Source organism: Pochonia chlamydosporia, chromosome 1 (assembly GCF_001653235.2).
Source record: "Pochonia chlamydosporia 170 chromosome 1, whole genome shotgun sequence".
Lineage (NCBI taxonomy): Eukaryota > Fungi > Ascomycota > Sordariomycetes > Hypocreales > Clavicipitaceae > Pochonia > Pochonia chlamydosporia.
The window spans coordinates 8,553,806-8,579,411 of NC_035790.1; the positions used below are offsets into that span (position 1 = coordinate 8,553,806).

At 48.4% G+C, this 25,606-nt stretch overlaps 8 protein-coding genes across 8 annotated transcripts; 4 read left to right on the forward strand and 4 right to left on the reverse strand.

Moving 5' to 3' along the window:
- Positions 1–100: 100 nt before the first annotated feature.
- Positions 101–7,210, reverse strand: VFPPC_02266 (polyketide synthase; the record flags this gene model as incomplete). The annotated part of the gene is made up of 6 exons (XM_022428272.1): positions 101–955; positions 1,010–1,327; positions 1,381–6,200; positions 6,257–6,435; positions 6,491–6,875; positions 6,937–7,210. The coding sequence occupies 6 exons, from the start codon at positions 7,208–7,210 to the stop codon at positions 101–103; spliced, it is 6,831 nt and encodes a 2,276-aa protein (XP_022284130.1).
- A 1,165-nt stretch (positions 7,211–8,375) lies between these two features.
- On the forward strand, positions 8,376–9,344 carry VFPPC_16726 (EF-hand calcium-binding domain-containing protein; the record flags this gene model as incomplete). The annotated part of the gene is made up of 4 exons (XM_018294479.1): positions 8,376–8,417; positions 8,485–8,814; positions 8,875–8,973; positions 9,033–9,344. The coding sequence occupies 4 exons, from the start codon at positions 8,376–8,378 to the stop codon at positions 9,342–9,344; spliced, it is 783 nt and encodes a 260-aa protein (XP_018139082.1).
- Positions 9,345–9,996: 652 nt separating this feature from the next.
- On the forward strand, positions 9,997–11,616 carry VFPPC_02268 (glycosyltransferase family 1; the record flags this gene model as incomplete). Its single annotated transcript, XM_018281945.2, has 3 exons — positions 9,997–10,571; positions 10,632–11,294; positions 11,346–11,616. The coding sequence occupies 3 exons, from the start codon at positions 9,997–9,999 to the stop codon at positions 11,614–11,616; spliced, it is 1,509 nt and encodes a 502-aa protein (XP_018139083.2).
- A 1,414-nt stretch (positions 11,617–13,030) lies between these two features.
- On the forward strand, positions 13,031–14,683 carry VFPPC_02270 (cholinesterase; the record flags this gene model as incomplete). Its single annotated transcript, XM_018281946.1, has 1 exon — positions 13,031–14,683. One exon carries the CDS (start codon positions 13,031–13,033, stop codon positions 14,681–14,683), a length of 1,653 nt encoding a protein of 550 aa, XP_018139084.1.
- Positions 14,684–15,679: 996 nt separating this feature from the next.
- Positions 15,680–16,483, forward strand: VFPPC_02271 (cell wall protein; the record flags this gene model as incomplete). The annotated part of the gene is made up of 1 exon (XM_018281947.1): positions 15,680–16,483. The coding sequence occupies one exon, from the start codon at positions 15,680–15,682 to the stop codon at positions 16,481–16,483; it is 804 nt and encodes a 267-aa protein (XP_018139085.1).
- A 1,030-nt stretch (positions 16,484–17,513) lies between these two features.
- Positions 17,514–18,044, reverse strand: VFPPC_13235 (hydrophobic surface binding protein A domain-containing protein; the record flags this gene model as incomplete). The annotated part of the gene is made up of 1 exon (XM_018291012.1): positions 17,514–18,044. One exon carries the CDS (start codon positions 18,042–18,044, stop codon positions 17,514–17,516), a length of 531 nt encoding a protein of 176 aa, XP_018139086.1.
- A 2,307-nt stretch (positions 18,045–20,351) lies between these two features.
- On the reverse strand, positions 20,352–21,686 carry VFPPC_13236 (HLH transcription factor; the record flags this gene model as incomplete). Its single annotated transcript, XM_018291013.1, has 2 exons — positions 20,352–21,538; positions 21,623–21,686. The coding sequence occupies 2 exons, from the start codon at positions 21,684–21,686 to the stop codon at positions 20,352–20,354; spliced, it is 1,251 nt and encodes a 416-aa protein (XP_018139087.1).
- A 2,338-nt stretch (positions 21,687–24,024) lies between these two features.
- Positions 24,025–25,470, reverse strand: VFPPC_02273 (molybdenum cofactor sulfurase; the record flags this gene model as incomplete). Its single annotated transcript, XM_018281948.2, has 1 exon — positions 24,025–25,470. The coding sequence occupies one exon, from the start codon at positions 25,468–25,470 to the stop codon at positions 24,025–24,027; it is 1,446 nt and encodes a 481-aa protein (XP_018139088.2).
- Positions 25,471–25,606: the final 136 nt, after the last annotated feature.

A 25,606-nucleotide genomic window follows, 5' to 3' on the forward strand; every position in this document is an offset into this window, starting at 1 on the left:
GGAAAACATCGTAACATAAGGCTTACAGCTTGTCTTCCTATCAGAAAGCAAATTAAATTTGTGCGAGGTAAAAGCGGAACAATGCGTGGCCTATCCAATTCTAAATCTCCTGCTTGGTCCATGGCCCCGTAATTCTTGTCTTCTTCAATACCAATGCCGCTAGGTCTGTGAGTTTTCCACTGGTGAGCAGCTCTAATACTTGTAAATGGGCCTGAAGCTCCTTCCCAATCCAATTTCGAAGCTCAATAGCATTTAGAGAGTCAAGTCCAAACGCGGTGATGGACATGTACGCCCTTTGTGCAGCCATATCTTGGGGTGCCATCATTAAAATTGCCGCAAGCTTGTCTCCTAGCTCATCTGCTACCAAAGCAATGGCATCTTCCTTGTTGGACAAACGCTTCAGCCTTTCAGCGACCGACATGTCTGATTCAGCGACCATTGCCAGGCTTGCCGATGCGGCCTGAGCTTGCTCGAGGACGTACCGGAATTTGCCATCACTCGACCAAAATGGCAAAGTTGTTGAATTGTCAAGATTAAGGCCCGTGATACACTGCCCGCTGGATAAGCTTTCGGCTACGTCTCCTCGAATCGCTGCCTCAACGAGACCCAACACTTCGGCTACGTTCATCGAGCTACCAGAGATATTCTTCAGCACTTCGGATTTCCTTTCCGAATTACTGGCCAAGTAACCGACGTCATCGACAGCTGTAAGGTTCAGGGATAAGGCGGCCTGACCATTCAAGCGGCGGTGACGAGCCAGGGCGTCAAGGAAAGTGTTTGCAGCAGAGTAAGCTGCTTGGCCTCTGTTTCCAACGATACCCGCGACTGAAGATAGCAGGATAAAAAAGTCCAGCTTGTCATTGTAAAATTCGTGGTGAAAATTCAGTGCGCCACTGACTTTTGATTGAATGACAGAGTCATAATCATCAAACATCATCTTTTCGAAGAGTGTGTCCTGAACTCCCGTAAGTGGTTGATCCAAACAATGAAATGAAGGAGGTCATCTTACCCGAAGTACCATAGCAGCGTGAATGATGCCGCGGACTGGCGGAAGCGAGTGCCGCAACCTAATTACAACATCTGAAACCATACTCTTGTTGCTCACATCGCATTTCTCTACACATATTGTGGCGACGTCTTTGCTATCCTGTATGAGATTGACCACTTCAGGTGTAGCTTGACCGCTCCGTGATAACAGCACAACCTGTCTTGCTCCTTGCTGGATGAGTTTACGAGCAATAGCACACCCAATGCCTCCTGTTCCCCCAATGATGAGGTAAGTCGCTTCTGGTTTCAGAATGTCTATGGCCACCGTGGGATGCGTTGCCTACAATGCACTGTTAGAATGTCGTAATTCGATATACAAGCAGCCCTACATACCGTGATTTTGGCTGGTCGTGAATGATCAATAATGACCTTTCCGGATGTCTTGCCGCTCTGCAACTTCCTCATGGATTTCTCTACCTCATCAATGCCTGTTTGTGTGAGGGGACCGACGGGAGACACAACCTTTCGCCTCAAGAGGCTCATGACGTTGCCCAGAATTCGACTCATGAGTTTTGGTCGTTTAGCTGCCACTAATGTCAAGTCAACCGAGCTGAACGAACAATTAGAGTCAAACTTGAGCATTTCGAGGCGTGTGTTAGTGGTGATGTCTCGTTTTCCAATCTCGATAAATCTTCCGAAAGGTGCAAGGCAAGCCCATGTCTCTCGAAGAAGGTCACCAGCTAGTGAATTCAGAATCACATCAACCCCTCGGCCGCCTGTAGCATGCCGTATTGCCGGACCAAAGGACGTATCCCTGCTATAGAAGATACGGCCCTCAGGTATGCCATAGGTATTAATGAGTAGCTGTTTTTTCTCTTCTGAACCTACTGTTGCGTAGATTTCGGCTCCAACCATCTGGGCTAATTGGATGGCGGCTTGGCCGACACCGCCAGATGCAGCATGAATTAAGATTGATTCCCCAGATTCAATCCGAGCTAAATCAATAATTCCATAGTAAGCTGTGCAAAACACTACTGGGATTGAAGCAGCAACAGAGAATGGCATGTCATGAGGAATAGGAATAGCACTTGTTGCCATGCACCGGGCAAAAGTCCCGTATGCTCCCAAAGAAACGGCACAGACTCTATCTCCTTCGGCTAGAGTTGACACCTTTGCGCCAATACGGGTAACTGTGCCGCTGCATTCCACCCCGATATAAGGGCTGGCCAGTTGACCCATGGCAATGACGACATCCTTAAAGTTCATGCCCGTGCAGGCGATTTTGATTTCAATCTCATCATCCTGAAGAGCTTGCTTGACGTCATCCTTCCAGTACATGGAATCCAGGGCGCCAGATGTCCCAACAACCATTTTAAGTCGTCTTTCCGACTGATGGAAGTCTTGAGAATAAGACACCGTGGGGTTTGAGCGGTGAAAGATGTCCAGGTTCATGCCATCATCCACCACAATTTTTGGTACTAATAGCTTGCCGCTATCCTCGTAGAACTCAAAGTCTTCTACAGAGGCGCTGTCAGCAGTGGAGATGAGAGCTGCAAAGGCACTCAACACAAGTTCTGCCTGATCAGAGACTTCAAGGAGCGACCTTGGATCTAGATCAAGGGTTCCTAGTGCCTTTCCTGTTTCGGAGCGCACGCTGCGGAGCATCCCTTGTGCCATGTTCCTTTCAGGGTTTGATGCTGTGCGAAACGCACCAGTCGTAATCCATAAAACCGAGGAGCACGTCAACAGCAAGGCTTGGAATTTCTTGAAGGTGTCTTCCGACAGGCGTGAAAGAAAATTGTCATCTACCTCTAGTAAACAGATGTAGTGTGCAGACGCGGCTGGCTGTAGCTCCATCAACGAGATAATTTCTGGCTGGCGACCCAACTGAGATTCAACAACGGCCTGGAGAGATGCTAGTAGGCCATCAGGATGGCGCCCATCGGATACCAAAACAACCTTCGAGGCTACTAGATCCAATCCAGGCACAAATAATGATTTCTTGTGGTGGCCATTAACTCCATTTGCTACTATAGTACCATTGACGTTGTCGTTGTTATGGCCATTGACTCCATGGCAGCCGTTAAGAGAGCTGGCCGTGGACATGACGTTGGAAACAAAGCATTGATTGGGCGGAATAGTAGTCTGGCTATTGCCATTAGGTATGTGACCTATTCCGTTGATTTCTTTGTGCAGTGATTTTCCATTTTCCGATGGCTTGGTTGGCCCTCCCGAGACATTGTGATCGTCACTAAGGCATCTCAACACGTCTTCTTGTTCCTCATCACAAGAGGTTGTATCTAACGGCTCCCATCGTAGCTTGTAACAGAGAGATTTAGGCTTATGATCAGCGCCCATATCGCCGTTTACTGGTGACATTTTAAAGCCCTCCATTGTGACAACTGGCGCGTCAAATTCATGATGCCATGCATCAATGGAAAATGACACCGGACCAGGGCTCTCTCGATTATGATGACCCCGTGCTATTGCCTGGATTTCTTGGCCAGGAATATTAGGAAACTTCGCGCTAATCTCAATATCATGGATTGCAGAGGGCATGAAGAGTGATGGCATACGGCCGAATCCAGCACCAAGCAGTGGGAACGTAAACTGCAAAATCAAGTCCATAAAAGATGCTGGCACAATTGAAAGGGTTTCATGACCAGAATGCATTGAGGCTGCTGTTTCTGGAACCTGAATAGTCCCCATGGTAAAGTCTCCCGATATCTTGGTATGACCTGCAGAGTTGACGAACACTGATGCGTATTCCGCACCTCGCTCAGCCAACTCGGTATACATTTGTTGCAACGGCACGCTGGTAGCGACGGCATTCGCGCAGTTGGCTTCAGTCAACCGAGAATGCGCAGCTTGATGCAGGTATGGCCTAACTGTGTTTGCGCTGCGTGACTTGTTCGCACAAACGAGGCCACGGCAATGTTCCAGCCATCCTCGACTTGGCGCCCAGGACGAGACGCAGAATTCGTCCCAGTCATTTGACTGCGACCTCGTTCCCTCCGCATATGGTCGCAAGCTTACAACCGTCTCGTACTGAGTTGTGCTATCCATAATGAATGCTTTGGATGCATTGACTTCACGTAGCCGGAAGGAGCTTAGCTGGTCAACTTGAATCTGGCGAAGTTGTGCTCTCTGAGATGCAGCCTCAACAGCCATGCACAAGTATCCAGCTAACGGAAAAGTGATAAGTGATTGCATGCGGTGGTCTTTCAGCCATGGAATATCATCAACAGACAAGACGTTTCGCCACGTATGTTCACTGTCCGTATAATTATCATCAATCACGCCAAGCAAGTCATGGCGAGCAAACGGTTTCAACCGATGCTGCTTGCTAGCCCGCGACTCATACCAATATTTGTGCGGGGACCATGGGTACGGAGGGAAGTCCGTGATGAGGTTGGGTAACTGGATTGCGCTCGTCTGATTGATCTCGCCGAAGTTGACATTGTGGCCCTGCAGGAACAATTTTCCCGCCGTGTTTACCAAGGCAACGGCACTGTTTTGACTTCGTATAAGTGTTGGAAAGTACTTGACATCAGCAGTCGCCTGCATGCCAATATGCCGAAACACCTGCTTGATGGGTCCTTCGAGCGCCGAATGAGGTCCAACCTCGATAAGCACATCTGGCTTCTCATTTCCGTACATGTCCTGCAGGGCTGTTGAGAATAAAACGGGTTGAACCAGATTGTTGACCCAGTATGATGGCCCTAAAGGCTCTGCCCCCTTGTGCTTGCCCAGGACAGAGGAGTAAAATGAGACATCGGAGAGACACGACTGATGTGCAATGTCTTTTATAGCCGACATGTAGTCCTCGGCAACCAGCCGCATATGGGAGGAGTGGTACGCAACGTCAACACGAAGCTTGCGGTTAAAAATCCCCTCTCGCTCAAGCTCTATGGCAAGCTTATCAATAGAATCTTCGTCTCCAGAAACGGTTGTAGAATTTGGCGAGTTATGGCAGGCCGCTGTTAGTTCGTACAGTCCTAACAGCTTGATCTTATGTTTGATTTCACCAGCATCGCAACCCACCGCCATCATGCTCCCGCGAAGCTCTGGATGTCGCTTCTTGGCAAGCAGAGCGACCTGTCCACGATGATATGCTGCCGACATGGCTGAGTCAATACCAATCGCCCCAGCAGCATACGCCGCAACAATCTCTCCACTGGAATGACCAAGCACCATGCTGGGCTTGATGTCCCATGACGCCAAAAGGTCCGTTAGCCCAAGCTGGACGGCGGTACATATTGGCTGAGATATGTTCGCCTGGCTGATTCTTGATTCCTCTTTCGGCTTCAGAAGTTCGTCGATAAGAGAAAACGTTGCGCCGAGTTGATCCAGGCAGCTTGCCGCCCGCCGTAAGGTGTTTTCAAAAATGGGATACACGTCAATGAGCTCGCGAGCCATTTGCGCCCATTGAGCACCCTGACCAGTGTAAATGAATCCGATTTTCAGGGGACCATTGCTAGATCTCATAGGCGTATTAGACGGAATGTTCAACGACATGGCCAGCTCGTCACACGATGTTGCCGCAATCGCAGTTCGCCACGGGAGGTGTGAGCGTCGCTCAGACAAGGTATATGCGATGTCGTTGAAGATCCTCTTTTCAAAAATTTCAGGGTGTTGCTCCAGATAAACGCTTAGTTGCGCTGCCATGCGCTTGCCTGCGCCTTCGTCATTTGCACATAGGACAAATAGCTTGGGTTGTTCTTTGGAAAGCTTGACGGCTAGGCTGGAAAAGGTGACCGGTATTCTTTCAACCACAGCATGGGCATTTGATCCACCAAATCCAAAGTTATTGATGCTAATATAGCGTTTATCCTTTGGCCAGGGGCGCAAGTTGATGGGCACTTTCATGTGCCACTCGCCAAGAGGAATTGCCGCGTTTGCCTTTTCGAAATTAACATTAGGCAAAATGAATCCTTTCTCAAGCATGAGGCAAGCCTTGATAATAGATATAATCCCACTGGCGTTCTCAAGGTGGCCTATATTAGACTTCACAGAGCCAATGTAGAGCGGTGTTCTTTTTGTTCGTCCGTTTCCAAACACCTTCTGCAAGGCCTTGGCCTCAATTGGATCACCCACCTTAGTACCAGTGCCGTGTGCCTCCACGTACCCTGTGTGTTCAGGCAAAATATTAGCTCGGGAGTAGACTTCTCGTATCAACTCTTCTTGAGCTTCCCCACTCGGTGTCGAGATGCCTATATGCGACAATTAGTTGTTTTGCGCAGTCTCAAATATCCTACCGATTACATACCGACTGTTTTCCCATCCTGATTTGTCCCAGTGTTGACAAGTAGACAGCGAATTTTGTCGTTGTCCTTCACTGCCTGCTTCAAGGGCTTCAAGATAATACATCCAACACCCTCACCTCTTGCGAAGCCAGACTTGGCACGGTGGTCAAATGAGAATGTCTTTCCATGATTATTAAAAATTCTGCTACGATTAGCAGGTTGTAATCAATAGTCAAGTCCTAGTACGGGTAACATACCCTAACATAGACATGGAAACCATGTCATTAGGCTGAATGTGCAAACTACACCCAGCTACAATTGCTGAGTCCGATTCCCCTGAACGTATACTTTGAACCGCCGCATGCAATGCGTAAAGGCTAGATGAACAGGCTGTATCTATCGAGAAGCAAGGTCCTCTGAGATTAAAGTAGTGGGAAATACGAGCAGCCTGGATGGACTGATGGTTTCCTGTTGAATCAAATAGAGGAACTTGATTCAGGTCCCTCAATGTTCCCATCCTATAACTTGAGGACGTAGCTCCTACGAACACCCCAACTCGTTTGCCTGAAATCGTCTCTTTGGGTATTCCGGCGCTTTCCAATGCCTCATATGTACACTCGAGCAACTGCCGTTGTTGTGGATCTTATGGCACTGTTAGTTCATCTTGGCTGTGGAAAATGGAAGTGATAATGGCGATGGTTACCCATGGCGATGGCTTCTTGCTCGGTGATATTAAAGAAAGGTGCATCAAATTGAGACAAATCTCTCTCCATGAAATAGCCGCTTTTCACGTTAAAGCAACCCTTTTTCTGTGGATTTGGATGATAGTAGGCATCCGTAGAAAATCTGTCTTTTGGAATCGGACCCCAACCATCGCGGGACCGAGATATCATGGTCCAGAGGTCTTCTGGGGTAGACACACCACCAGACAGCCGGCATGACATGCCCACAACGGCTATTGGGGCAATTGGAGACATAATTTCTTGTATATGCACAAAATGGGTATCAATGACGGGGACAGAAATGCTCAAATGCTGCGGCAGGTTGCAGATTCATGATGACGACGATCAGTTTTATAACGTGGCCAGGCGGCAAATTACAAAGGGACGACATCCCCCTTTCGTTTTACCATTGCAATCTGAACACTTCGGACTCAACAAAATGCTATGACATTTTCATCTGATATCGTTATTCACAAGCCATATGTTTGTGGGGTAACCCTGTCAGAGCAACTGGAAGGTCACAACCGGAGGTAAGGTTTCATCTCACGCGGAGACGGTTTGTGAATAATCTGGCGCCAGGAATGTACCTTCACATGTGATCACAAGCTCATGGAAAGTATCACCGAGGCACATTTACGCGACAATCGAGACTTGGATTAGGAACAAGCTGGTGTTGTCCATGTCGATGACTGGCGGTTAAATTTCCCATGTTTCACAACTAATTCACATTATAGCTATGCAGTCTAGTGTCCTGTCGCAAAGTTGTCTCATTCGAGTAAAGCTTAGACATCAATAGACATTAGATTCCTTATCTTGACTAGCCTCATCAATGTTGATAACATCCATAAACATCCATAAATCCACGGGAGCTTGTGTCGTCGGCAGATTTCATTGATGCAACAAACACCGGTGTTGTGAATCCACCAGGCCTAGACATCCCATTTGAGTAATCTTCTCCGCAATCAGTGGGGTCACGGGGAATAAAATGAAAGGGACTAGGTCATGATAAAATCGGCATACCCCTGGAACCTGCATGTGTTGATCAACGGGGTGCCACAAACCCAACCCAGTATCCCCGCAAACTATGCGCGAGAGAGGTGTGAGTGAGGGTCTGAGCTCGAACAAGGCTCGGCCGGCAACTCGAATTGTGCCTGAAGAGGTTGCAGTTGAGTCTGAACTCTTTGCGGGGAGACTAGATCGTCCGTGTACAGCGCCGGTTCGCTGCTTGGCATTTGCATCTGACTTTCCGAACATCGTGGAAGGGGTGGCTTGTATTCACCCATGTGTACGGCCAACAGGCCCTCGTGTTTCGGTAAACACTCAAAGAATAAATGACGGCAACGGCCCCAGCGTCCGATCGAGAATTAATCTCCACAAAAGACAGCAATTTGTAAGACGTCGTGGGAAAATCCTTGCTAACATGACTATCTTGTGTCTTCATGGTGCCTACGGGAGTGCCTCAGTACGCACAAACCTTTATTTGGCCATGTCAGTATTTATCTCTGTTGAGTACCTGCTAACTCTCCCAGCACTTCAAAGCACAACTTCGTCCTTTCATCGACGCCGCAGAAAAAGCTGGTGCAGCACAGTTCAAATGGATCAATGGTGGACACATTGCGACGCCACCCCCAGGTTTTGAGGCCTACTTTGGCCCTGGACCTTTGTATCGTTTTATTGACTTTGACGGCGTTAACGAGCTTGACAATATGATGTCTAAGCTCCGCGAGTTTCCGGAGGGACTGACTGCTGAAGACACCATGCGAAGGCTTGTAGGCGATCAAGGCACCTTTAGCGCACCAGCGGTACGAAACACATTGACTCGTCTTATCAGCATTTTGGATGACGACCCAAACATAACGGTAAGTTAAGCACCTATTTTCCACGATTGCGTTGCGCGATGTGAGGTTTAACTTGAGTAGGGTGTTCTCGGCTACTCGGAGGGCGCTACAGTGGCAGCAAGTCTTATTCTTGAGGAGAAACGCTTATCAGAAGAAGAAGGGAGACCAAGGCGAATCAAGGTTAGTTGTCATTCTATCTGGACGCACCTGCTCAGCATGCCAACGCTTCCCCTGCATAGAACGCGGTCTTCTTCGCTGGCTGGCCGCCAGTGAAACTTGCGGACGGAACTGTGCACTGCCTACTCGCCGATGAAACCGAAAGTATAATCGACGTTCCAACATGCCATGTAGTGGGCTGCAATGACCCCTACATCCACGGAGCTATGGCTTTATTTGGAATGTGTGATGAAGACTCGGCTATGTTGTTTGACCACGGGAAAGGTCACACAGTCCCGAGGGATGCTAGAACGCTGCAGGAGCTGGTCTCGGCAGTGAATGGGGTCTGGGCCCACCACCCAGAGCTGATGGAGGTGATGGAGGTGATGGTTTGAGGAGTCACTGCGCTTCTATCAAGTAGAATAGGCTTGCAAATAGAATAGGCTTGCAAAATAGTAGATAAGCTGTAAGAATCACTATGCATAGGGTGGGTTTCAGTCCTATGGAATGCAACGAATTCTGCGCTTCAAAACTCGCCGACTTTGCCACGCAGCTACTACGGATGGGATAATATAAAATGACATGGAAAAGGTAATGACAACAAGCATTGCCAAACTGTGTGGCAGTAATAATTGACGGATCAAGGCGTTGCCTTCGAGTGACTTAGTCACCGAGAACTTTTGCACATGTCAAATGATCCGCTGGGCCAACGATATGACTACTTGTCAAGGAGGGTTAGAATCCTTGAACCACATGTCTCTGCAACGCAGCTCTGATAGGCCCGAGCGTACTAACAAAGTCCAGGGTTTGTAGATAGTTCGGACATTTGAAGAAATATGTGTTTCAAAATAATTGTCGGGAACACGTGAATCCGCGGTACAAATGTTATCATTCCATGGTTCATCTGCCACGGTTGGCAGCTAGGTCTCTCCTGGACACTCATTCAATTGTCAAGTTTAGGGAAGTGTCCCCGGGCTATGTGAGCTCATATTTTGGCAGTCAGTAGTTCAACCTGATTTTTGTCTATCGCCACTATTCTTTCTCTCCATGTCCAGAAAGCTTCTATTGCTGACCAACGTCGACCGTGGTCAAGCAAATGTGTTCCTGGCCGTGGCTTCGGCGTTGTTGGAAACAGAGACGGAAATTGAAATCCACTTTGCTTCATTCGCAGGCCTTGAATCAGAAGTCTACTCACTGTGGCAAAATGCCTCCAGCCCGGATGCGATGGCAAAGCCAATACATTTCCACAGACTCGGAGGTTTGACAATGGAAGAAGGCTTAAAACAGTATTTTGGCACAACATCAATTCCATGTCGCGAAAATTACTTGCCTGAATCTTACCTTTCCCCCTTAGGATTCAGAACAACATTGCAAGCAATTCGAGATACAATGGCAATCGCAGTCCCGTACACCGGCCACGAGATGCAGGTTCTGTTCTCGTCCATCGTCAACATCATTACGTCAGTATCGCCGGACTTGATTCTAGTTGATAGCCTGATGACTGCAGGTCTCACTGCCTGCTATCATTTGGGTGCAAAGTTCTTTTGTCTGAGTCCAAACTCCATCAAAGAGTTCTCTGGACCATCACAGCCGAGAGCCTCTAGTCTTTGGAAAACACCAGCGTAAGTTGTGCATACAAAGAGACCAGACTAGAATCATGCGCAATTTTGCTGATTTCTTAGGCTATTTTCCGGATTCAAGTATCCAGTACCTTGGTATTTGATACCATTGAACGTCTTTTTCTCCTTGTATACGGCATTTACGTTTAAGACTGATGCTCATATCAGAGACGTCTACGCTCACATGTTGACTTATGCAGAGGCTACCCTCAGAACGCCTGTCGATTTACTTCTTAATAGACCAGAAAGTGCGAGAATTCTCGTGGGAACATTGCCGGAGCTTGACTTTCCGGCAGTCATCCCTCCGCATATTATTCCATGTGGGCCAATTCTCATGAGGGCTCGCCCTGTTGAAGATGATGACATGGAATTGGCCAAGTGGTTAGCCAAAGGCCCAACTATTTACATTAACCTTGGATCTATATGCCAAGTTTCTGAAGACCAGGCTTGCGAGCTCGCGAGCGCGATTCGAACCGTTTTGAGAACGGTGCCTTCAGCACCAACATCACCTCCTCTTCAGGTCCTCTGGAAATTGAAAAAGCAGGGCGTCTACGACGTTCACGAGCCTGGCTGCAAGATTTTTGACATTCTTGGGGACGAATTCAAGCTCGGGCTTGTGAGAATCTGTGGGTGGCTCAAGCCTCAGCCAATTGCAATTCTAAACACTGGGCATATTATTTGTAATATACATCATGGTGGCGCAAACTCATATTATGAAGCCGTAAGGTATGCAAGTCTTCGTGCATCATTTTAGCTCAACTACTAAGGCTAGAACAGCGCAGGTGTCCCTCAAGTAGTGCTGCCTCAGTGGACGGATTGCTACGACTACGCGCAACGTGTTGAACTGCTAGGCATTGGTAGACTAGGGAGCAGGAGCTCAAAGCCTTTATGGAATGCACAGGAGTTGGTCAGAGAGATCCTACATGTGTTGGTTGGTGTCGAAGCTGCGAATACCAGACATAGAGCCATGGAACTCGCAGCCTTATGCCAGAGAAAAGGTAATGGCGCTGGAAAAGTGGCCAAGTACATAACGCAGGAAATACAGTGACGAGCCGATGTGATCGCAACAGATGTTTACAATATCTAGCAGTTTGCCAAATATTTCCTGGCCGCCTAGCACTTGCTGGGTTCCAGTACCATGTGATCTTGCGCTAGCTGACCGTCGTCTGGGTTAACAATTAGAAACGTTTTTGACGAGCCTGCAAGTTCCGTCTCTTAATAGCCTCTTTCGTAGCCGCAGACTCGCAATATGCCGGCGAGTCAGCTCAGGCGTTTGAGACTGCTTGGTACAGAGACAACATTGCCAGAACGACATTAAACTTGTCGAATCCATCCAGCACTGTTAAATGGCCTACTCTAGTAGAACAGTCATATATGCATAAGCAAGCCATGACACTTCCGAGAGAAACAGAGCCAGTTTGCCCGGATTAGTAAGACACCTCATTGCTGAGGTAACTTTGTCAGTTGTGGGTTGGCATGGTTTAGAAGCCTTGTCTTATTAGCTTGCGTTTTTGTTAGGTTTGCCCCCTAGACGAATGGGACCAACGAGAACCATGCCTGCCGCTAAATCTGATGTCTCCTGTCACACGATCGACCAGTCGCATCAATTTTCTGTTTATAGCATTAGAGCCGGCAGACTATGGCATATCGAAACATTTCAAACCAGGCAAAGAAGGATAACAATCCGTCATGGCTGTCCAAAACTAGCGCCACGCGATCCCTCAAGCTCGTGGAAAAACTCCGTTACTCTCTCTGCTAGAAATTCGCCCCTTTTTTTTTGGTCTTGAGGAATGTCGTTCGAGTTCCCTGTGCATACAGCGAAAACCCATTTCAGAAGTCAACTTCGCCACGACGATGCTGGAACAACACATTGCCATGTGCCATTGACTATATTTCACACAGAAGGTGTGGTAGGTCTCAGACCTCCACTTTCATCACCTCTTGGTGAAACTCCATGGTTCCAGGCCGCTATCTCCCGCACCCTCCCGTGACTGCCACATGCCCACCCTCGGCATGTCCCGTTTTATCATGCGGGCAACGGTCGGCCAATGGGTGTGTCGATTAGAATATTGTGTTCTTTGAGTCTCTAAAGATCTAGGATAGAGATTGGTTCTACACTTTGTATGGGCAGAGGACGAAGTCAAGGTAGCTTTGCCACTGTCTCGACGATCCAACATTGTAAATTTAAGGACATGTGGAATGAAACCTTATGATGAATACTGTTGCACTAGAATTCACGCGATTCAATTATCAGAATGGCTACTCTTGCCCGAGGTCACTCGTGAATCGGCTCTGACGATGTTGTGCTAGTTCCAAATGAAAATGGGAGATGTCTATTACAGCCCACGCTTTGTATCTAGCCATCGTATACCATTTAATCCGCAACTCGGAACCAGATTGTGTAAAACTCGGTGCTTCCATATCCTTGCCCAGACGCAGTTATACAGCATCTTGAATCACAAATGAAGCTTCTGCCACTGTTACCAGCCACCATTGGCCTATGTGCTGCTCTGCACGTGCCACGACTCGCAGCTGGAAACAATGTTGAGCGGCGTGATGGCACAGTAAAGGTGTCTTTTCCTGGAGGCTCAGTTGTCGGCAAGGCCCTACAGGGCAGGGATTCTTTCAACGGGATTCCCTTTGCCAATCCTCCTATCGGCACCCTCCGGTTAAAGCCTCCGCAAAAGCTTTCCGCAAAATTAAACGATTTCGACGGTACTGGAGTTGCAGCCGAATGTCCGCAGATGTATGGCAAACAATTGGATAAGCCTATAGGACAGGAAGACTGTTTGACTCTAAATGTTGAGCGGCCTGCAGGAACCAAGGCTGGGGACAAGCTTCCAGTGCTATTCTGGATTTTTGGTGGTGGATTTACGTTTGGAGCATCCAACCTTTACAACGCAGAGAACCTCTTTGCTACGGCCCTGCCACAGAAGCAACCGTTTATTTTTGTCGCTGTAAACTATCGTCTAAATGGCTTTGGTTTCCTCCCTGGCAAGGAAATCTTAAATAACGGTGCAGCAAATTTAGGACTACTTGATCAGCGACTCGGTCTAGAATGGGTGGCAGACAACATTGCGGCATTTGGGGGGGACCCGGACAAGGTCACAATTTGGGGCGAGTCTGCTGGAAGTATCTCTGTCTTCGACCAGATGTTGTTATTTGGTGGCAACGCCAGCTATAACGGCAATCCTCTCTTCCGGGGAGCTATCATGAACTCCGGAAGCGTTATTCCGGTGGATCCAGTTGATTGCCCCAAAGGCCAGGCAGTCTATGATCGTACAGTAGAACGAGGCGGATGCCAGGGTTCGACTGACACCTTGGAATGCCTTCGCCAGCTACCATTCGAAAAGTTCTACAATGCAGTGGTTACTGAACCTGCAGTCCTCTCATACAATGCACTGGCTTTATCATATCTCCCACGCCCAGATGGGAAGATCCTACTGCAAAGCCCAGACGACCAAGGATTATCTGGAAAGTTGTTCGCGGTCCCAACCATCATTGGGGATCTAGAAGACGAAGGCAGTATATTCGCATTGTTTCAGCAGAACTTGACAACCCCGGGGCAAGTTGTTGATTATCTTGCAGAGCGATACTTTACGCATGCCACAAAACCACAGCTGCAAGAGCTTCTTGACACATACGAAGCTGACCCTGCTGCTGGTAGCCCATTCCGCACCGGTGATGCCAACCAAATTTACCCTGGCTTCAAGCGCTTAGCAGCATTGCTCGGAGACATGGTATTCACCCTAACGCGACGGCTTACTTTGACGCTGGCAAGTGTAGTCAAGCCCGATATGCCAACATGGTCGTATCTTGCTTCTTACAAGTACAATACGCCGATTCTTGGCACTTTTCATATTTCCGACGTAATGGAGATCTTCTACAATGAGAGCCCGAATTCGTCCGTCAAAAATTGCCGCACTTACTATTTTAACTTCCTTTACAATCAGGATCCAAACGTCGGGGTTACCGGGCTGTCGCAGTGGCCAAGGTGGGCCGATGGTAACAAGCTCATGTGGTTCCAAGAGAACAAGACGGATCTTCTAGCTGATGACTTCAGAAACAAATCTGCTGATTTCCTGCTTAATAACAAAGATATTCTCAAGTTTTAGATAACTTCGTCAACTTTTTAGTACTTAGATCAATGTTTACGAGCATTCGTCATCGTATTGAACACTTTTTGTCCTTTCGCCGCTGGTATCACTAATATGGTACAACGGAACTTTGATCATCGTGAGAATCTGAGATTCCCTGATTGGTTGTAGCCAAAGGTTCCTCACGAGAAATCCCCAATCTGCCGTCGACCAAAATCAGGTGGCAAGTGGGCTTGATTTGCAAACGAAAGTGCCAACAGGGTCGCCAAAAGGACCAGCTTGTCAGGGCACCTAGATTTTTAAATTGATCCCTCTACATGTGTCTCATCCGTACTAACTTCCAGTCTCTCTCCTGCCAAAGACTCGGTCTAGGGCACACCTGTTGGTCTCCGACCGTCGTGCATGGGTGGTTCTTCAAGCTGGGAAATGAGTTGCCTTGGTATGCTTCCAATCAAGTAATGTCAAGTTTACGCAAGCACATCCAATTTAGATTACACCTCCCTTCCGTGTTGTAAGAACTACTCAATTTCGCCAGTGAACCCCTTGCAGCTAGCTCCAGCATTGGGATCTCACATCTCGGTTTAAGCGCCGCTAGTGTTGTCCAAGTTTCGGAGTACATGTGCACACATATGCAGCTCGGCATAATAATTTTAGACGCATGGTGTCAACATAGTGCGGTATATGAGTGAAATCGGGATCGATAACTGGCCCGCTGTCAATGCATCCAACCACGAGAGCAGCATGCCATCATGGCCTCGGTAACTACAGCGCAGAGACATATGGTATGACGGAGTAATGTATCATTAGTGTTACATTGCTGCTACTTCGTGATGACTTTGACGCAGCCGATCTCTCGCTTCACGGGACTTTGCAATGAAGCCCCTTTAGCATTGATGCATATAAACTGCATATAATCCTGCTCACAGCCATATCCCTAGTAAACCATACCTCTCCAGTTTCAGAAAATACTTCGTCACGCCTACATCACTCGTTTTGAATACACGGACCGTCATCATGAAATTCTCCATTGCATTGGCTTGTCTTGCCGTTGAGGCGCTCGCTTACCAACCAGTTGTCAGAGACCTGAAAGCAATCACGGGTGTTTTGGACAATGTCAAGTCAGACCTTCAAAATTTGGACGCTGTCGTCAAAAAGGACGGAAACGGGAAGGACCCTGAGCCCCTTCTCAAAGCTTCCAACGCCCTTCTCCAAACCCTCAAGAAAGGCAAGACCACGGTTGATGGGTCAAGCGAGCTTGCCCTCACTGATGCTGTGGCACTAACCCAGCCGGTGCAGGATCTGACCAAGCTCGGCCAGACCCTGACCGATGATCTTAAGAGCATCCGGCCAAACGTTGAAAAGCTCGGAGAGTGCCAGGTCGTCCGCACTCAGATCTCAAGCATCAATGCCGGGTCACAGGCATTGATCAAGTCTGTAGTTGGCAAAGTTCCTGAGGAAGCTCGTGACATTGCCAACCAACTATCGGCAGGCCTCACCAAGGTCCTTGAGCAAGCTCAGGATGACTTTTCCGAGCAGAACTGCAAGGGAAGCGGCGGCGGCGGTAGTCCTTCTTCTGGATCCGGTGGCAGCCCTTCATCGGCACCTGGAGGCGGCTCAAGCTCTCCTCCTGAGGTTACCACAACCGCCGCCCCTGGCACCACATCTGCTCCTGGTGGAGGTGTCACATCTGCCCCTAGTACTGGTGTCACCGTTGCTCCAACTGGTACGGCTGGTACCCCCCCTGTTGTTACAGCTGGAGCTGCTGAGTATGCCCCAGCTGGTGCCTTGGCCTTTGCCATCGCCGCATTGGTTCTGTGATGCGGCAGGTAAACATGTACTCATACACCCTCGCGGAACTCAAAGTCCGCCGAAGAGGCATGTTCAGTCAGCTTCACGAACCCAGTCGGGTTTTTGTTTAGAGGAGGTGAAGAATCGGGTTCTATTCTTTCAGTTCGGGGTGGTATGTCCCTCCGCTGGCTCACTGGCAACGAAACTAGGCCGGCACGCAAGTCGTCGGACCATTGCCAAGCCGCTTCTGCCATAATAATTGTTTTGCTGTATCCAAGCTTGCCGATGTGGTGATGGTCTTTGGTACCAGTGTTTTAAATAGTAAGATGGGACACAAGCATCTAGAAACATGAAAGTCTTGATTGTTTAACTGCTCAATCTTTACATGCTGAAGTCAATTCTCCTTCGAATTTTTTCTCGTCGTTCGTCGTGACATGTGCTTAACCTGATTGCTTTTGAAAGACATGTTGGCATGGTGTCTGGTCTCTTGATCCAAAATGTCTCGGCTAATTCCACCTCATGCCGGCAATCACACTTAACCCAACCCAAACATATGGGCGATCCACACAGATAGGCAGACCAGGGCCCCAATGGAACCAATTGGAAATGGCCCGTTTCGGGGAGGATCATCCTTCTGGGTAAGGCAAATTTCGCCGGACTAACCAAGCACGCGGAGCAAGGCAGGTAAAGTAACCAGACCAAAAGCTGGATGACACCATTAGCGTGTTGCTACGATGCCAGGTACTAAATTAGCTGCAACTCCAGACAGGTTAGCACACTTCAGGACACGGGGTGTTTGTGTCATTGGTCTGTTCCCCCATGGCTTGGTTCTCATCAGGGTTCGAGCCTTTGATCCTAGTCTTTGATTTTGACAATTACACATCGGTCACAACTTGGATGAATTGAGACACCACGTTAACAAATGTCAATTTTCCCAGTAGCTAAGAAAACAAATAAAGACACTAAAAATCTAGCAAAAATGCAGCGAGTGAATTGAAAGGCATGGGTAAGCGGGTAGTGTTGGTTGTTTCCTGCTCTCTGGCAGCAGCCAATTCCTCGGCTATGCGCAATTTTTCTGAGAGAAAGCATCCTGTGCATCATTCAAGACATCAATAATGCCTTGAGCTTGTTGTTTGGCAATATTCTGAGCAGATTCTGGAACTTTGGAAATGGTTGCGTCGATGAGGCCCTTGCTGTCCGTATTGATGTCTCCGATTTCTCCCCTAACCACGTCACAAAGACCTTGTTTCTGGACTTGGGCCTTCTTGCCTTTGAGATCATTTACCAGTGTCTGAGCATGGTTTTTGAGCTCCTGAACAGGCTTGATAAGTTGAACAGCATCGTTTAGCGCTAGATTCGGGCTGCTCTTGACAGTGCCGGTTCCTTGCTTGATTGTGGCAATGAGTTTGTTGGATGCGTCCAAAACTTTGCTAGGGTCGGTTGTCCATGCCTTAATGGCACCATCGAGGCCATCAACATTTGTCTGAACGCCCGCAAGCACGCCCGTAATGGTCTTGAGATCACGCTCAATGACAAATGAATAGGCACCAGTAACAACGGTCAGCAAGACAACGGGGCCGGTAAATTTCATTTTTGCGGTGTTTGCAAAGAAGGGTATTTTGTGCTTGAAAATAGTATTGAATCCGATAAAAGTCTCGTGGACAGGTAGTTGTATTTTACCATGAAGACAACATATTCTACGAGGTTTGACGTCCAAATTACTTATATAGATCATTCCTTTCCTGAAATTAAAGATATCAGATGTGTCGCATTCACAAGGGACCGAGCATAAATGGAGTAAGTCAAACCACGTATGATTCTTATTGCTCTTTTCGTCAATGATTTACAAATCTGTTTTGAGATTATCACGAACCTTGGTCGCTGTGAGACATGCCGACGTCATAACCTATTCTTTTGAAGCTCAGTAGGAGGATTTGACAAATGCCGCATTCAAAGGCAAATTGTAAGTACCGAACCACTAGCCATGTGATCAAACATGGCGTATCATTCACATTTTTCCAAGAGGATTATCAGCGCCTGAAGAGGAAATTGCTAAGACGCCGGCAACAGCCGTTGAAACAGCAGCGCGGCTCTGCAGTGCGAAGCGTGTGATGTCAATAGACAATGAACGAGACATGAAAAGTGGTTACACAAAACAAATACTGGCCTGGCTAGGCCTTGCATGTACGTATTGGCATTTGATATGTTCCCATCAGTGGATCCTCAGCATGGCTACTGGGCTGCAATGGCTAGTCAAAGTCAGCCAGGCTCTCTACTCTGTCTTTATGAAGAGAACCATCTTGTCAGCTTGCCAGGCAACCTTGACGAGTCTGGTTCGGCCGGTGCACTCCGTTGTTTGTTAGCCGGTGTTGGTCATATCACCTAGCTTGGGAGCATGGGCGCGCCGGACCATAAACCTAAACGACCGCCGAAATGTCTCGCGGCGATATTTTTTTTTGGGTTACAGTTTGATCAACGACTTGGCCAAGTTGGCCCATCCCAGACTAGATCAGAATCTAGGCGGACAAGACAACCAGGGTTGGGTGAAATTTGATAGATCCGGCACTTTCACATCCAAGACATGGACATCCAACAACACCAAACATCTTCATCGGCCGTTTCTTGTCGCACGACCCAACTGGGCTCTGTTGGAAATTGACTCCACTCCCACCATTTCGCTCCCGCTGCCATCTTGGGACAAGACATGGCAGCAGCCAGTCGCAACAACGCATTCGGACCAGCCCCGGCTCGCACAAGCATGCCAGAATAGCATTTGATCTCGACGCCTCCAATTTGGACAAGGATACAAGGAATCAGACAGGGCAAACCTTGCCGACGCACGGACTCAACTCTTTGCTGTCTCCTTGCCCTGTTTGCCCTGGCATGGCATGATGCTCCCCGCAGTGTGGCGGCCGTGGGGAACAGCCCTCCTCTCCGGGTTTGCCTCAAGGTTATGTGGGCAACAAGTCAGCACCAGACCAGACCACACAGGACAGGACAGAACTAACTGATGCAACTTGGCCATGTTTGCCTGACATAAGATCTACAGTCAGGATAAGGGATACGACCTCCCAGGGCTACCAGGCACAGCACTGACACGACAGGTAAGGACATCCAACAGCCGATTGAAACCTCGGACCATCATGGTTCTTCTGTATCTGCAGTATTGGCCAGACGGTATCTCTGCAATAGCCAGTTGAATGCTTGTTTCAATGTTGCCACTTGCCGGCCAGGCCATAATCCCTGTTGAATGAACCGGATGTCTCGTTGTAAAACATGCCCCTGTCAACGGATGGTTGAAATGCCTTTCAAAGTTCCGAATTGACGAGTTAAGTGGCGGGTGAGTGACCCCAACCCGACCAGACCTAACCCAACGACATCTTGCAACTTGATACTGTCAAGTACTGGCTTTGTGGAGTCTGGCCCGCTATGGTTACGGCAGTTCCCCATTTGCTAATACCTGCCAAGCTGCATGAGGGGGTGAATCACGCACACCACCACCATTCATGATGAGAAAGTCCAACGAGTTGTCTTGCAAGGTTTACCACAGGCCGTTGTGCCTCCAGCCATCCGATCGTGCGCAATTCCAAGGGGTAAGAGGAATCAGTATTGTCAAGCAATCTCGTTTAGGCAATGATTGTAAGTAACAGTGAAAGGTGGATAGTATTGCCAATCTACCATATTTCTCATGTTTGCGAGTTAAGAAGCCAGCCCTAAATCACAAAATTCCCTGAAGCCAACCATGCTGTTTGTTGCTCTTCAGTCACGAAGGGTATCTGGTTGTAGCCTAAAATGGGTTCAACGAAAAAAACAAAAGCCCAAGCCCAAAACAATATCCCCCCTGCCACATTTGCCCCCATGTTTCCAGTCCCCAGTTTGCTTCCTTTTCCATACTCAATTAGCTGCGACGGCTCGACCGCCTGTAACTTCTCTGTTGACGAGAGGCAACCTTGTTTGAGTTAGTCGTGTTGTCAGCGCCTTCCAAAACCCTTGCTTGGGCACGCAGTGCCTTGTTTCCACATGCAAGGGTTCCCAACCACTCAGCCGCCTTGGCCAGAATGGCAGACTTGCTGAGGCCGCGATCTCTGAGATCTGGAACCAGGTTGAGGAGGTTATCAAATCCCTCCTTGATCATGGCACGGCGCTTCTGCTCATGCAGAATGTGGTTTCGTCGCTTCTGCTCCTCTGTAAGCTTCTCGCGACGTGGTCCAACTGTGGCAAGCGGCTTATGTTCGTGCAGCGCAGAGCCGAGATATTCCAATGAAAGAGCTCTATAAGTTGACAAAACGTCTCGATCAATTGGGCTTGTCCGTGTTCTCAGTACCGGCCAAGTGATTGGATGTTCACTCAACGATGCCGAAATACCAGCCTTCAGTTTGCAGAACTCGCTGGAGTATCCACGTGGGAGAACCATGGGCCCGGCTTCCTTCTGTTCAGAGACCTTCAGATGAGAGAATGGCCTCGGGTTTCCAGAGCTGCCGGTGGTCGTTGTGTGAGACCCTCTCGAGGAGCCGAAGCTAGAGTCACTACCCCATTGCACAGAGCCTTCATGAGCAGCCCGAGTTGCGGTGCGTTCTCCGGGTCCCCAGCACCACTCTGCAAAAATATTCTCATTGACTGTGTCGTGGCTATTGCGCAAAAGATCCTCGCCAAAATCCACCGAGGACTGATGGCGTAGATGTCCCACTGGGAATGATCCGACCCGCGATTGCTCGCCGTGTAGTAATGAACCGAGGCTTGTGTACTCTTGGTTACTAACCATTTGGTTCGGTCTGTCTATGTCCATCATGTCTTGGCTATCCCCAAGCTTTTCGAATGCTTGAGGGTTTTGTGCCGGAAGAGAAGGTAGATATCCATCGTCTTGCGGTTGTGGTGAGCATATGTCTTTGGCAGGCCATGGTTGGTCCTGTTGATAACCTTGTGCATGGAGAACCGAGCCTTGGTTATTGGAGAAGTCCGGAACAACAGTGGCTTGGAGAGTCATTTGGTTGCCAAGGTCGAACTGGCTGCAAATACTTTGCGGTGGGCGGAAGTCGAGATTAAACGGCGGAAATTCCGGCCATAACCCAGATCGATTGATTAAGTCTGCAGCGTTGCAATGTGCGGTTAGCGTGAGTTAACAGCAAGTAGGTGCTTTAAAAGTTAAAGCTCTTTGTTGAAATAACTGACAATCAAGATTTGGATAAAAGTCCTGCCGGGTTGTGTCGACAGCCATTGCTTGAGTTGCGAGCATTGTTGTTCTTTCAGTCAGAAATTGGACAATATGTCCCAAGAACCAGTTCGACTGGAAAATGACAAAGACGGCGACCACCCCTGCGTCTTATCTGGTCCAACATGGCATTGAAGATTGTTCGATGTTGGGGTTTAATACTGCACGTCCGAAATGTTCGGGTTAACTTGATTGGACGGGTGTATGCTCGCCAGTTGGGATCTGGCTTCCCCAGTTTAGGAAACTGGCGCGGTGGCTTGCCCTCTCGAGCCGCAAACTACTAATGTTTTTGTACTAGCATGTATTTCAAGACGAATGGATCTTGTCTCAGAGGGCAAGGTTTGTCTTTGTCTCTGGCCCCCCTCGTTAGCTTCAACACGATGTGTCAATGAGCCAAAGTGACGTCGATCCGTCAGTCGGCCCAAGGCTTCCTTCCCCTTGCTCATCCCAAGTTAGCCACCAACAACTAATGTATGCGGAACCTGCAGTAGTTTCTTCAGAGTGTCAGTATTCCCCGGCTTACCTGGAGAAATTCCTGTGCGTGTGATCAAAGCATGATCCCCACCCCCGCGCACACGGTCATGCAATTGTCCTTGTCAATAGTCAGCCCTAGAACTCCCGAAGCTTGTGAGCACGAATAACAGTGTCCTCTTCTTTCAGAAGCACTATTAGTATGCTGCACTGGAGGCTAATCAAGCAGTTCTTCATGTCGGTTGTGTGTGAGAACTAGCCGCCACTTTAGGTCTGGAACTTGGAGAATATGACAATAGCACGGTTTCATCATGGCATTGCTCACCCGTCGTGACAACTAACATTTCGACGAGTGACACCGTTGCTGAAGGCTGTCTCTAGATAGACAACGGTGAACCAACTCTCTGACTTTTCTGTCCAAGTACTTATTGACAATTCTTCGTGGGCCAATGGCTCGTTCAACTGTAAACTCAGCACTATACAATGGCATTACAAATTAAGGCACAGCTGGTACACCGAACTGAACGGCTAACTACCATGCACGACACTCTTTTTGACTTGAACGTAAATCTCCTGTTTAATACATAAGATCCGACTGGCCAGCCAACGCCACTAGGGGTGTAACTGCACATCGTTCTCCGTTCACTGAGCAGTTGTGACTGGAAGTGCATTAGCTTGATAAAATCTCGCAGTTGCGGTCGATGAGGGGTTGTTTGATGATGGACCCTTGACACAAGGACAGACAAGGGTGTAAAAGCGTGTGAATCCGAGGCTTGCAAGACTTTAATTGCACATGCCTTGCAACAATGCGGGACAGCTCGATGTAATCTGTCTGTCTCAGTCCCCACTGCCGGCCAAAACTGGTCATATAGTTCCTTCAATCAAAATTCTGAACCTCATTGCCGATGTCTGGGGGGCGGTCGACGGTCTCCTTGTTTATCATACCTTTGCTGCGTTTTACCAGACACTAATCTGTAAACGGAGCACTACCTGCCAGTGGTCTCTCTCCAATAAACTTTTGGCTCGTCTTTTTCGACATGATTTCAACTAAGAGGCCAATTTACCTCTCCGATGAACCCTCCAACTTATTTTGGGCTTGCTTCGTCAAGAATGAGATCACTTCACACGCTACCTCGGCCCATATGCCCAAACATACGAGATACTGCATTTCGGCGCATGATTTCAGGTACCACAACTGAGGTGGAAGGTGTGCGCGTCGTCTTTTAGCGTCGTCTTTTAGGCAAATGGCAATGTATATGCGTTGTCTCGTTGATCCTACAGAGGCGTTCACTTTGGGTAAGATATTTAGCGGCGTGTTGCGCAGCAGCTGTGGTCGGTGACAACTTGTAGCTGGTGGTACTCTAGATTGTGCTGGCATAAAGGATACGTTTTGTGCTTTGGTTTATCCATAAAGAGTCTTAGGTTGGTCTTCATTCCCAGGCAATCCAAGAATCCAGCAGGGCCAGAACGTAGGGAGCAAATGCCTCGCTACATCGAGATATTCCCACTGCTTTGTCACGCTTCATGTCTCTCCATTGACGTAGTTACTAGGTTACTAACACAATACTTTGACATTTCGCATCGTGGTACGGCCACTAAGACAGCGTATCAGCCATCTTCCTATGTTTTAAATTATCTACTCGCTTTAGTACCAAGCGCGTCTTATCTTTTTATTTACGGAAATTAAAAATTTGTGATGTACCATCTTTCGGCCATAGCCATGCATTGGCTAGTTCTGCCTCTCTAAAAGTACAATTGTCATCCGTCATTAGCACCTCATAGCCTTCTTTTTCAAACTGTGAGGCAATACCGATGCACAACCGTCAGATTTCGGCTGCTTCAAGCCTGATCTTTATACAGCAACAGATTAGAAATACTTTCTCCTCGCTAATCAACAGCCTAGGCGAGGCTTCAACCTATCTGTTGTCGTCACTCGGTCTTTATACGTTTTCGATGCAAATGATATAAAATATTCAGCGTCTTCGACCGTGGAGGCAATTCCAAATGACACCCTAACAGCACCACCCGAGGGGAGATGTGCAATTCGAAGGAAATCATCAAATGTTGCCTCTTGCTGGTGAGCGAGGTGTTTCAACGTTTTTGCCGAAACGCCAAAGACTGTCTCCCCTACCCCAGGGTTGCAAAAGCACCCAGTCCGAAGGGAAATACGTTCCCTGCTAGACTCCAAAGCAACGAGGCGCTCATCTACAATTTTCCCTTCAGCATCTATGAAGTTGAATGCAACGGTCCCTCCACGAGCTTCCATGTCCCTTGGTCCATAAAGGATGACCATCTGACTGCCATCGCTGTGCCTGAGGTCCAGCAATGAATCCATAAACCATGCTGTCAGACAACGAACTCTTGTTCCAATAAGTTCAATCCCAATATCTGAGATCCAGTCCAATCCGAAATGCACATCTGGTATAGACAGATAGTTAACGGTCCCATCCTCAAAGGCTGCTTCTCCGGATGTAAGCGCATGCCAGGGCACAGCTACAGTGGCGGCCTTCACGGTACCACCCGCAAAGTATGGCCGAGCCAGTCGTACCAGCGCATCACGGCGAGCGATTAAGCAACCTACTCCAGTCGGAAATCCAAACACCTTGTACCAACTAACAATGACAAAGGTGGGATTAACGGTGGATAGATCAAGGCTGCTGGTTGGTAGGTATGCTGCAGCATCAAGTAATACGTCGTAGCCGAGATCTTGCGCTACCTTTATCCAACTTAATGGATGACGTACTCCGCTGAAGTTGCTCTGCGCTGGATAGACAAAGAGACCGCTTCGACGGCGGGAGGATGGTCTCAACCGCCGCCAGCCGATGGGATGGCCAAGACACTTGATGACGGCTTCGGTGTCTGTCCTTAAATCTTTTTGCCGCATATGAACGTATTTTGTTCCTGCTCCACCTCGCCGTGCGTACTCCCTAAGACCATTTAGGGAGTTATGGTTGTCCGATGTTAGAACGAGCCTGGAGTTCTTAGCAAAAGGATACGCTTCTCCCACCAGCTTTGCCGCTCCTGTCGCATTTAGCGTGAAGATAACCTGATATTCTTCTGGAGATGCGTTCAAGTACGAGAGCACACGATTTCTGGCTTGTTCTACCAGGTCTGTTGCACTTCGACTTGTAGGGTTTTCGGAATGGGGGTTTCCATATGTCGCACCATCTAAACGAGCATGGTGAGCTCGAAGCTGAGCACGAGCAGCAAGCCCGGCGCCAGTATAGTCAAGATAGATGTGGTTCTGTCGGTCAAGATAGTCGTACTGAGTTGCCCTCAGTATGTCGAGTTGGTTCGTAGAACCGTATTCTGGATATGTTTCAGTAATGCCAGACATGATGGCTAATAATGAAAGGAAGTTTTTGGTCAAGTAGTAAACACCAAACAGATTTTTTGGTCAGGCTGAAAGGATCCAATAACGGTATGACATGGGGCAAGGTGCTGTACATACTTATCTACATGCAAACGTACCT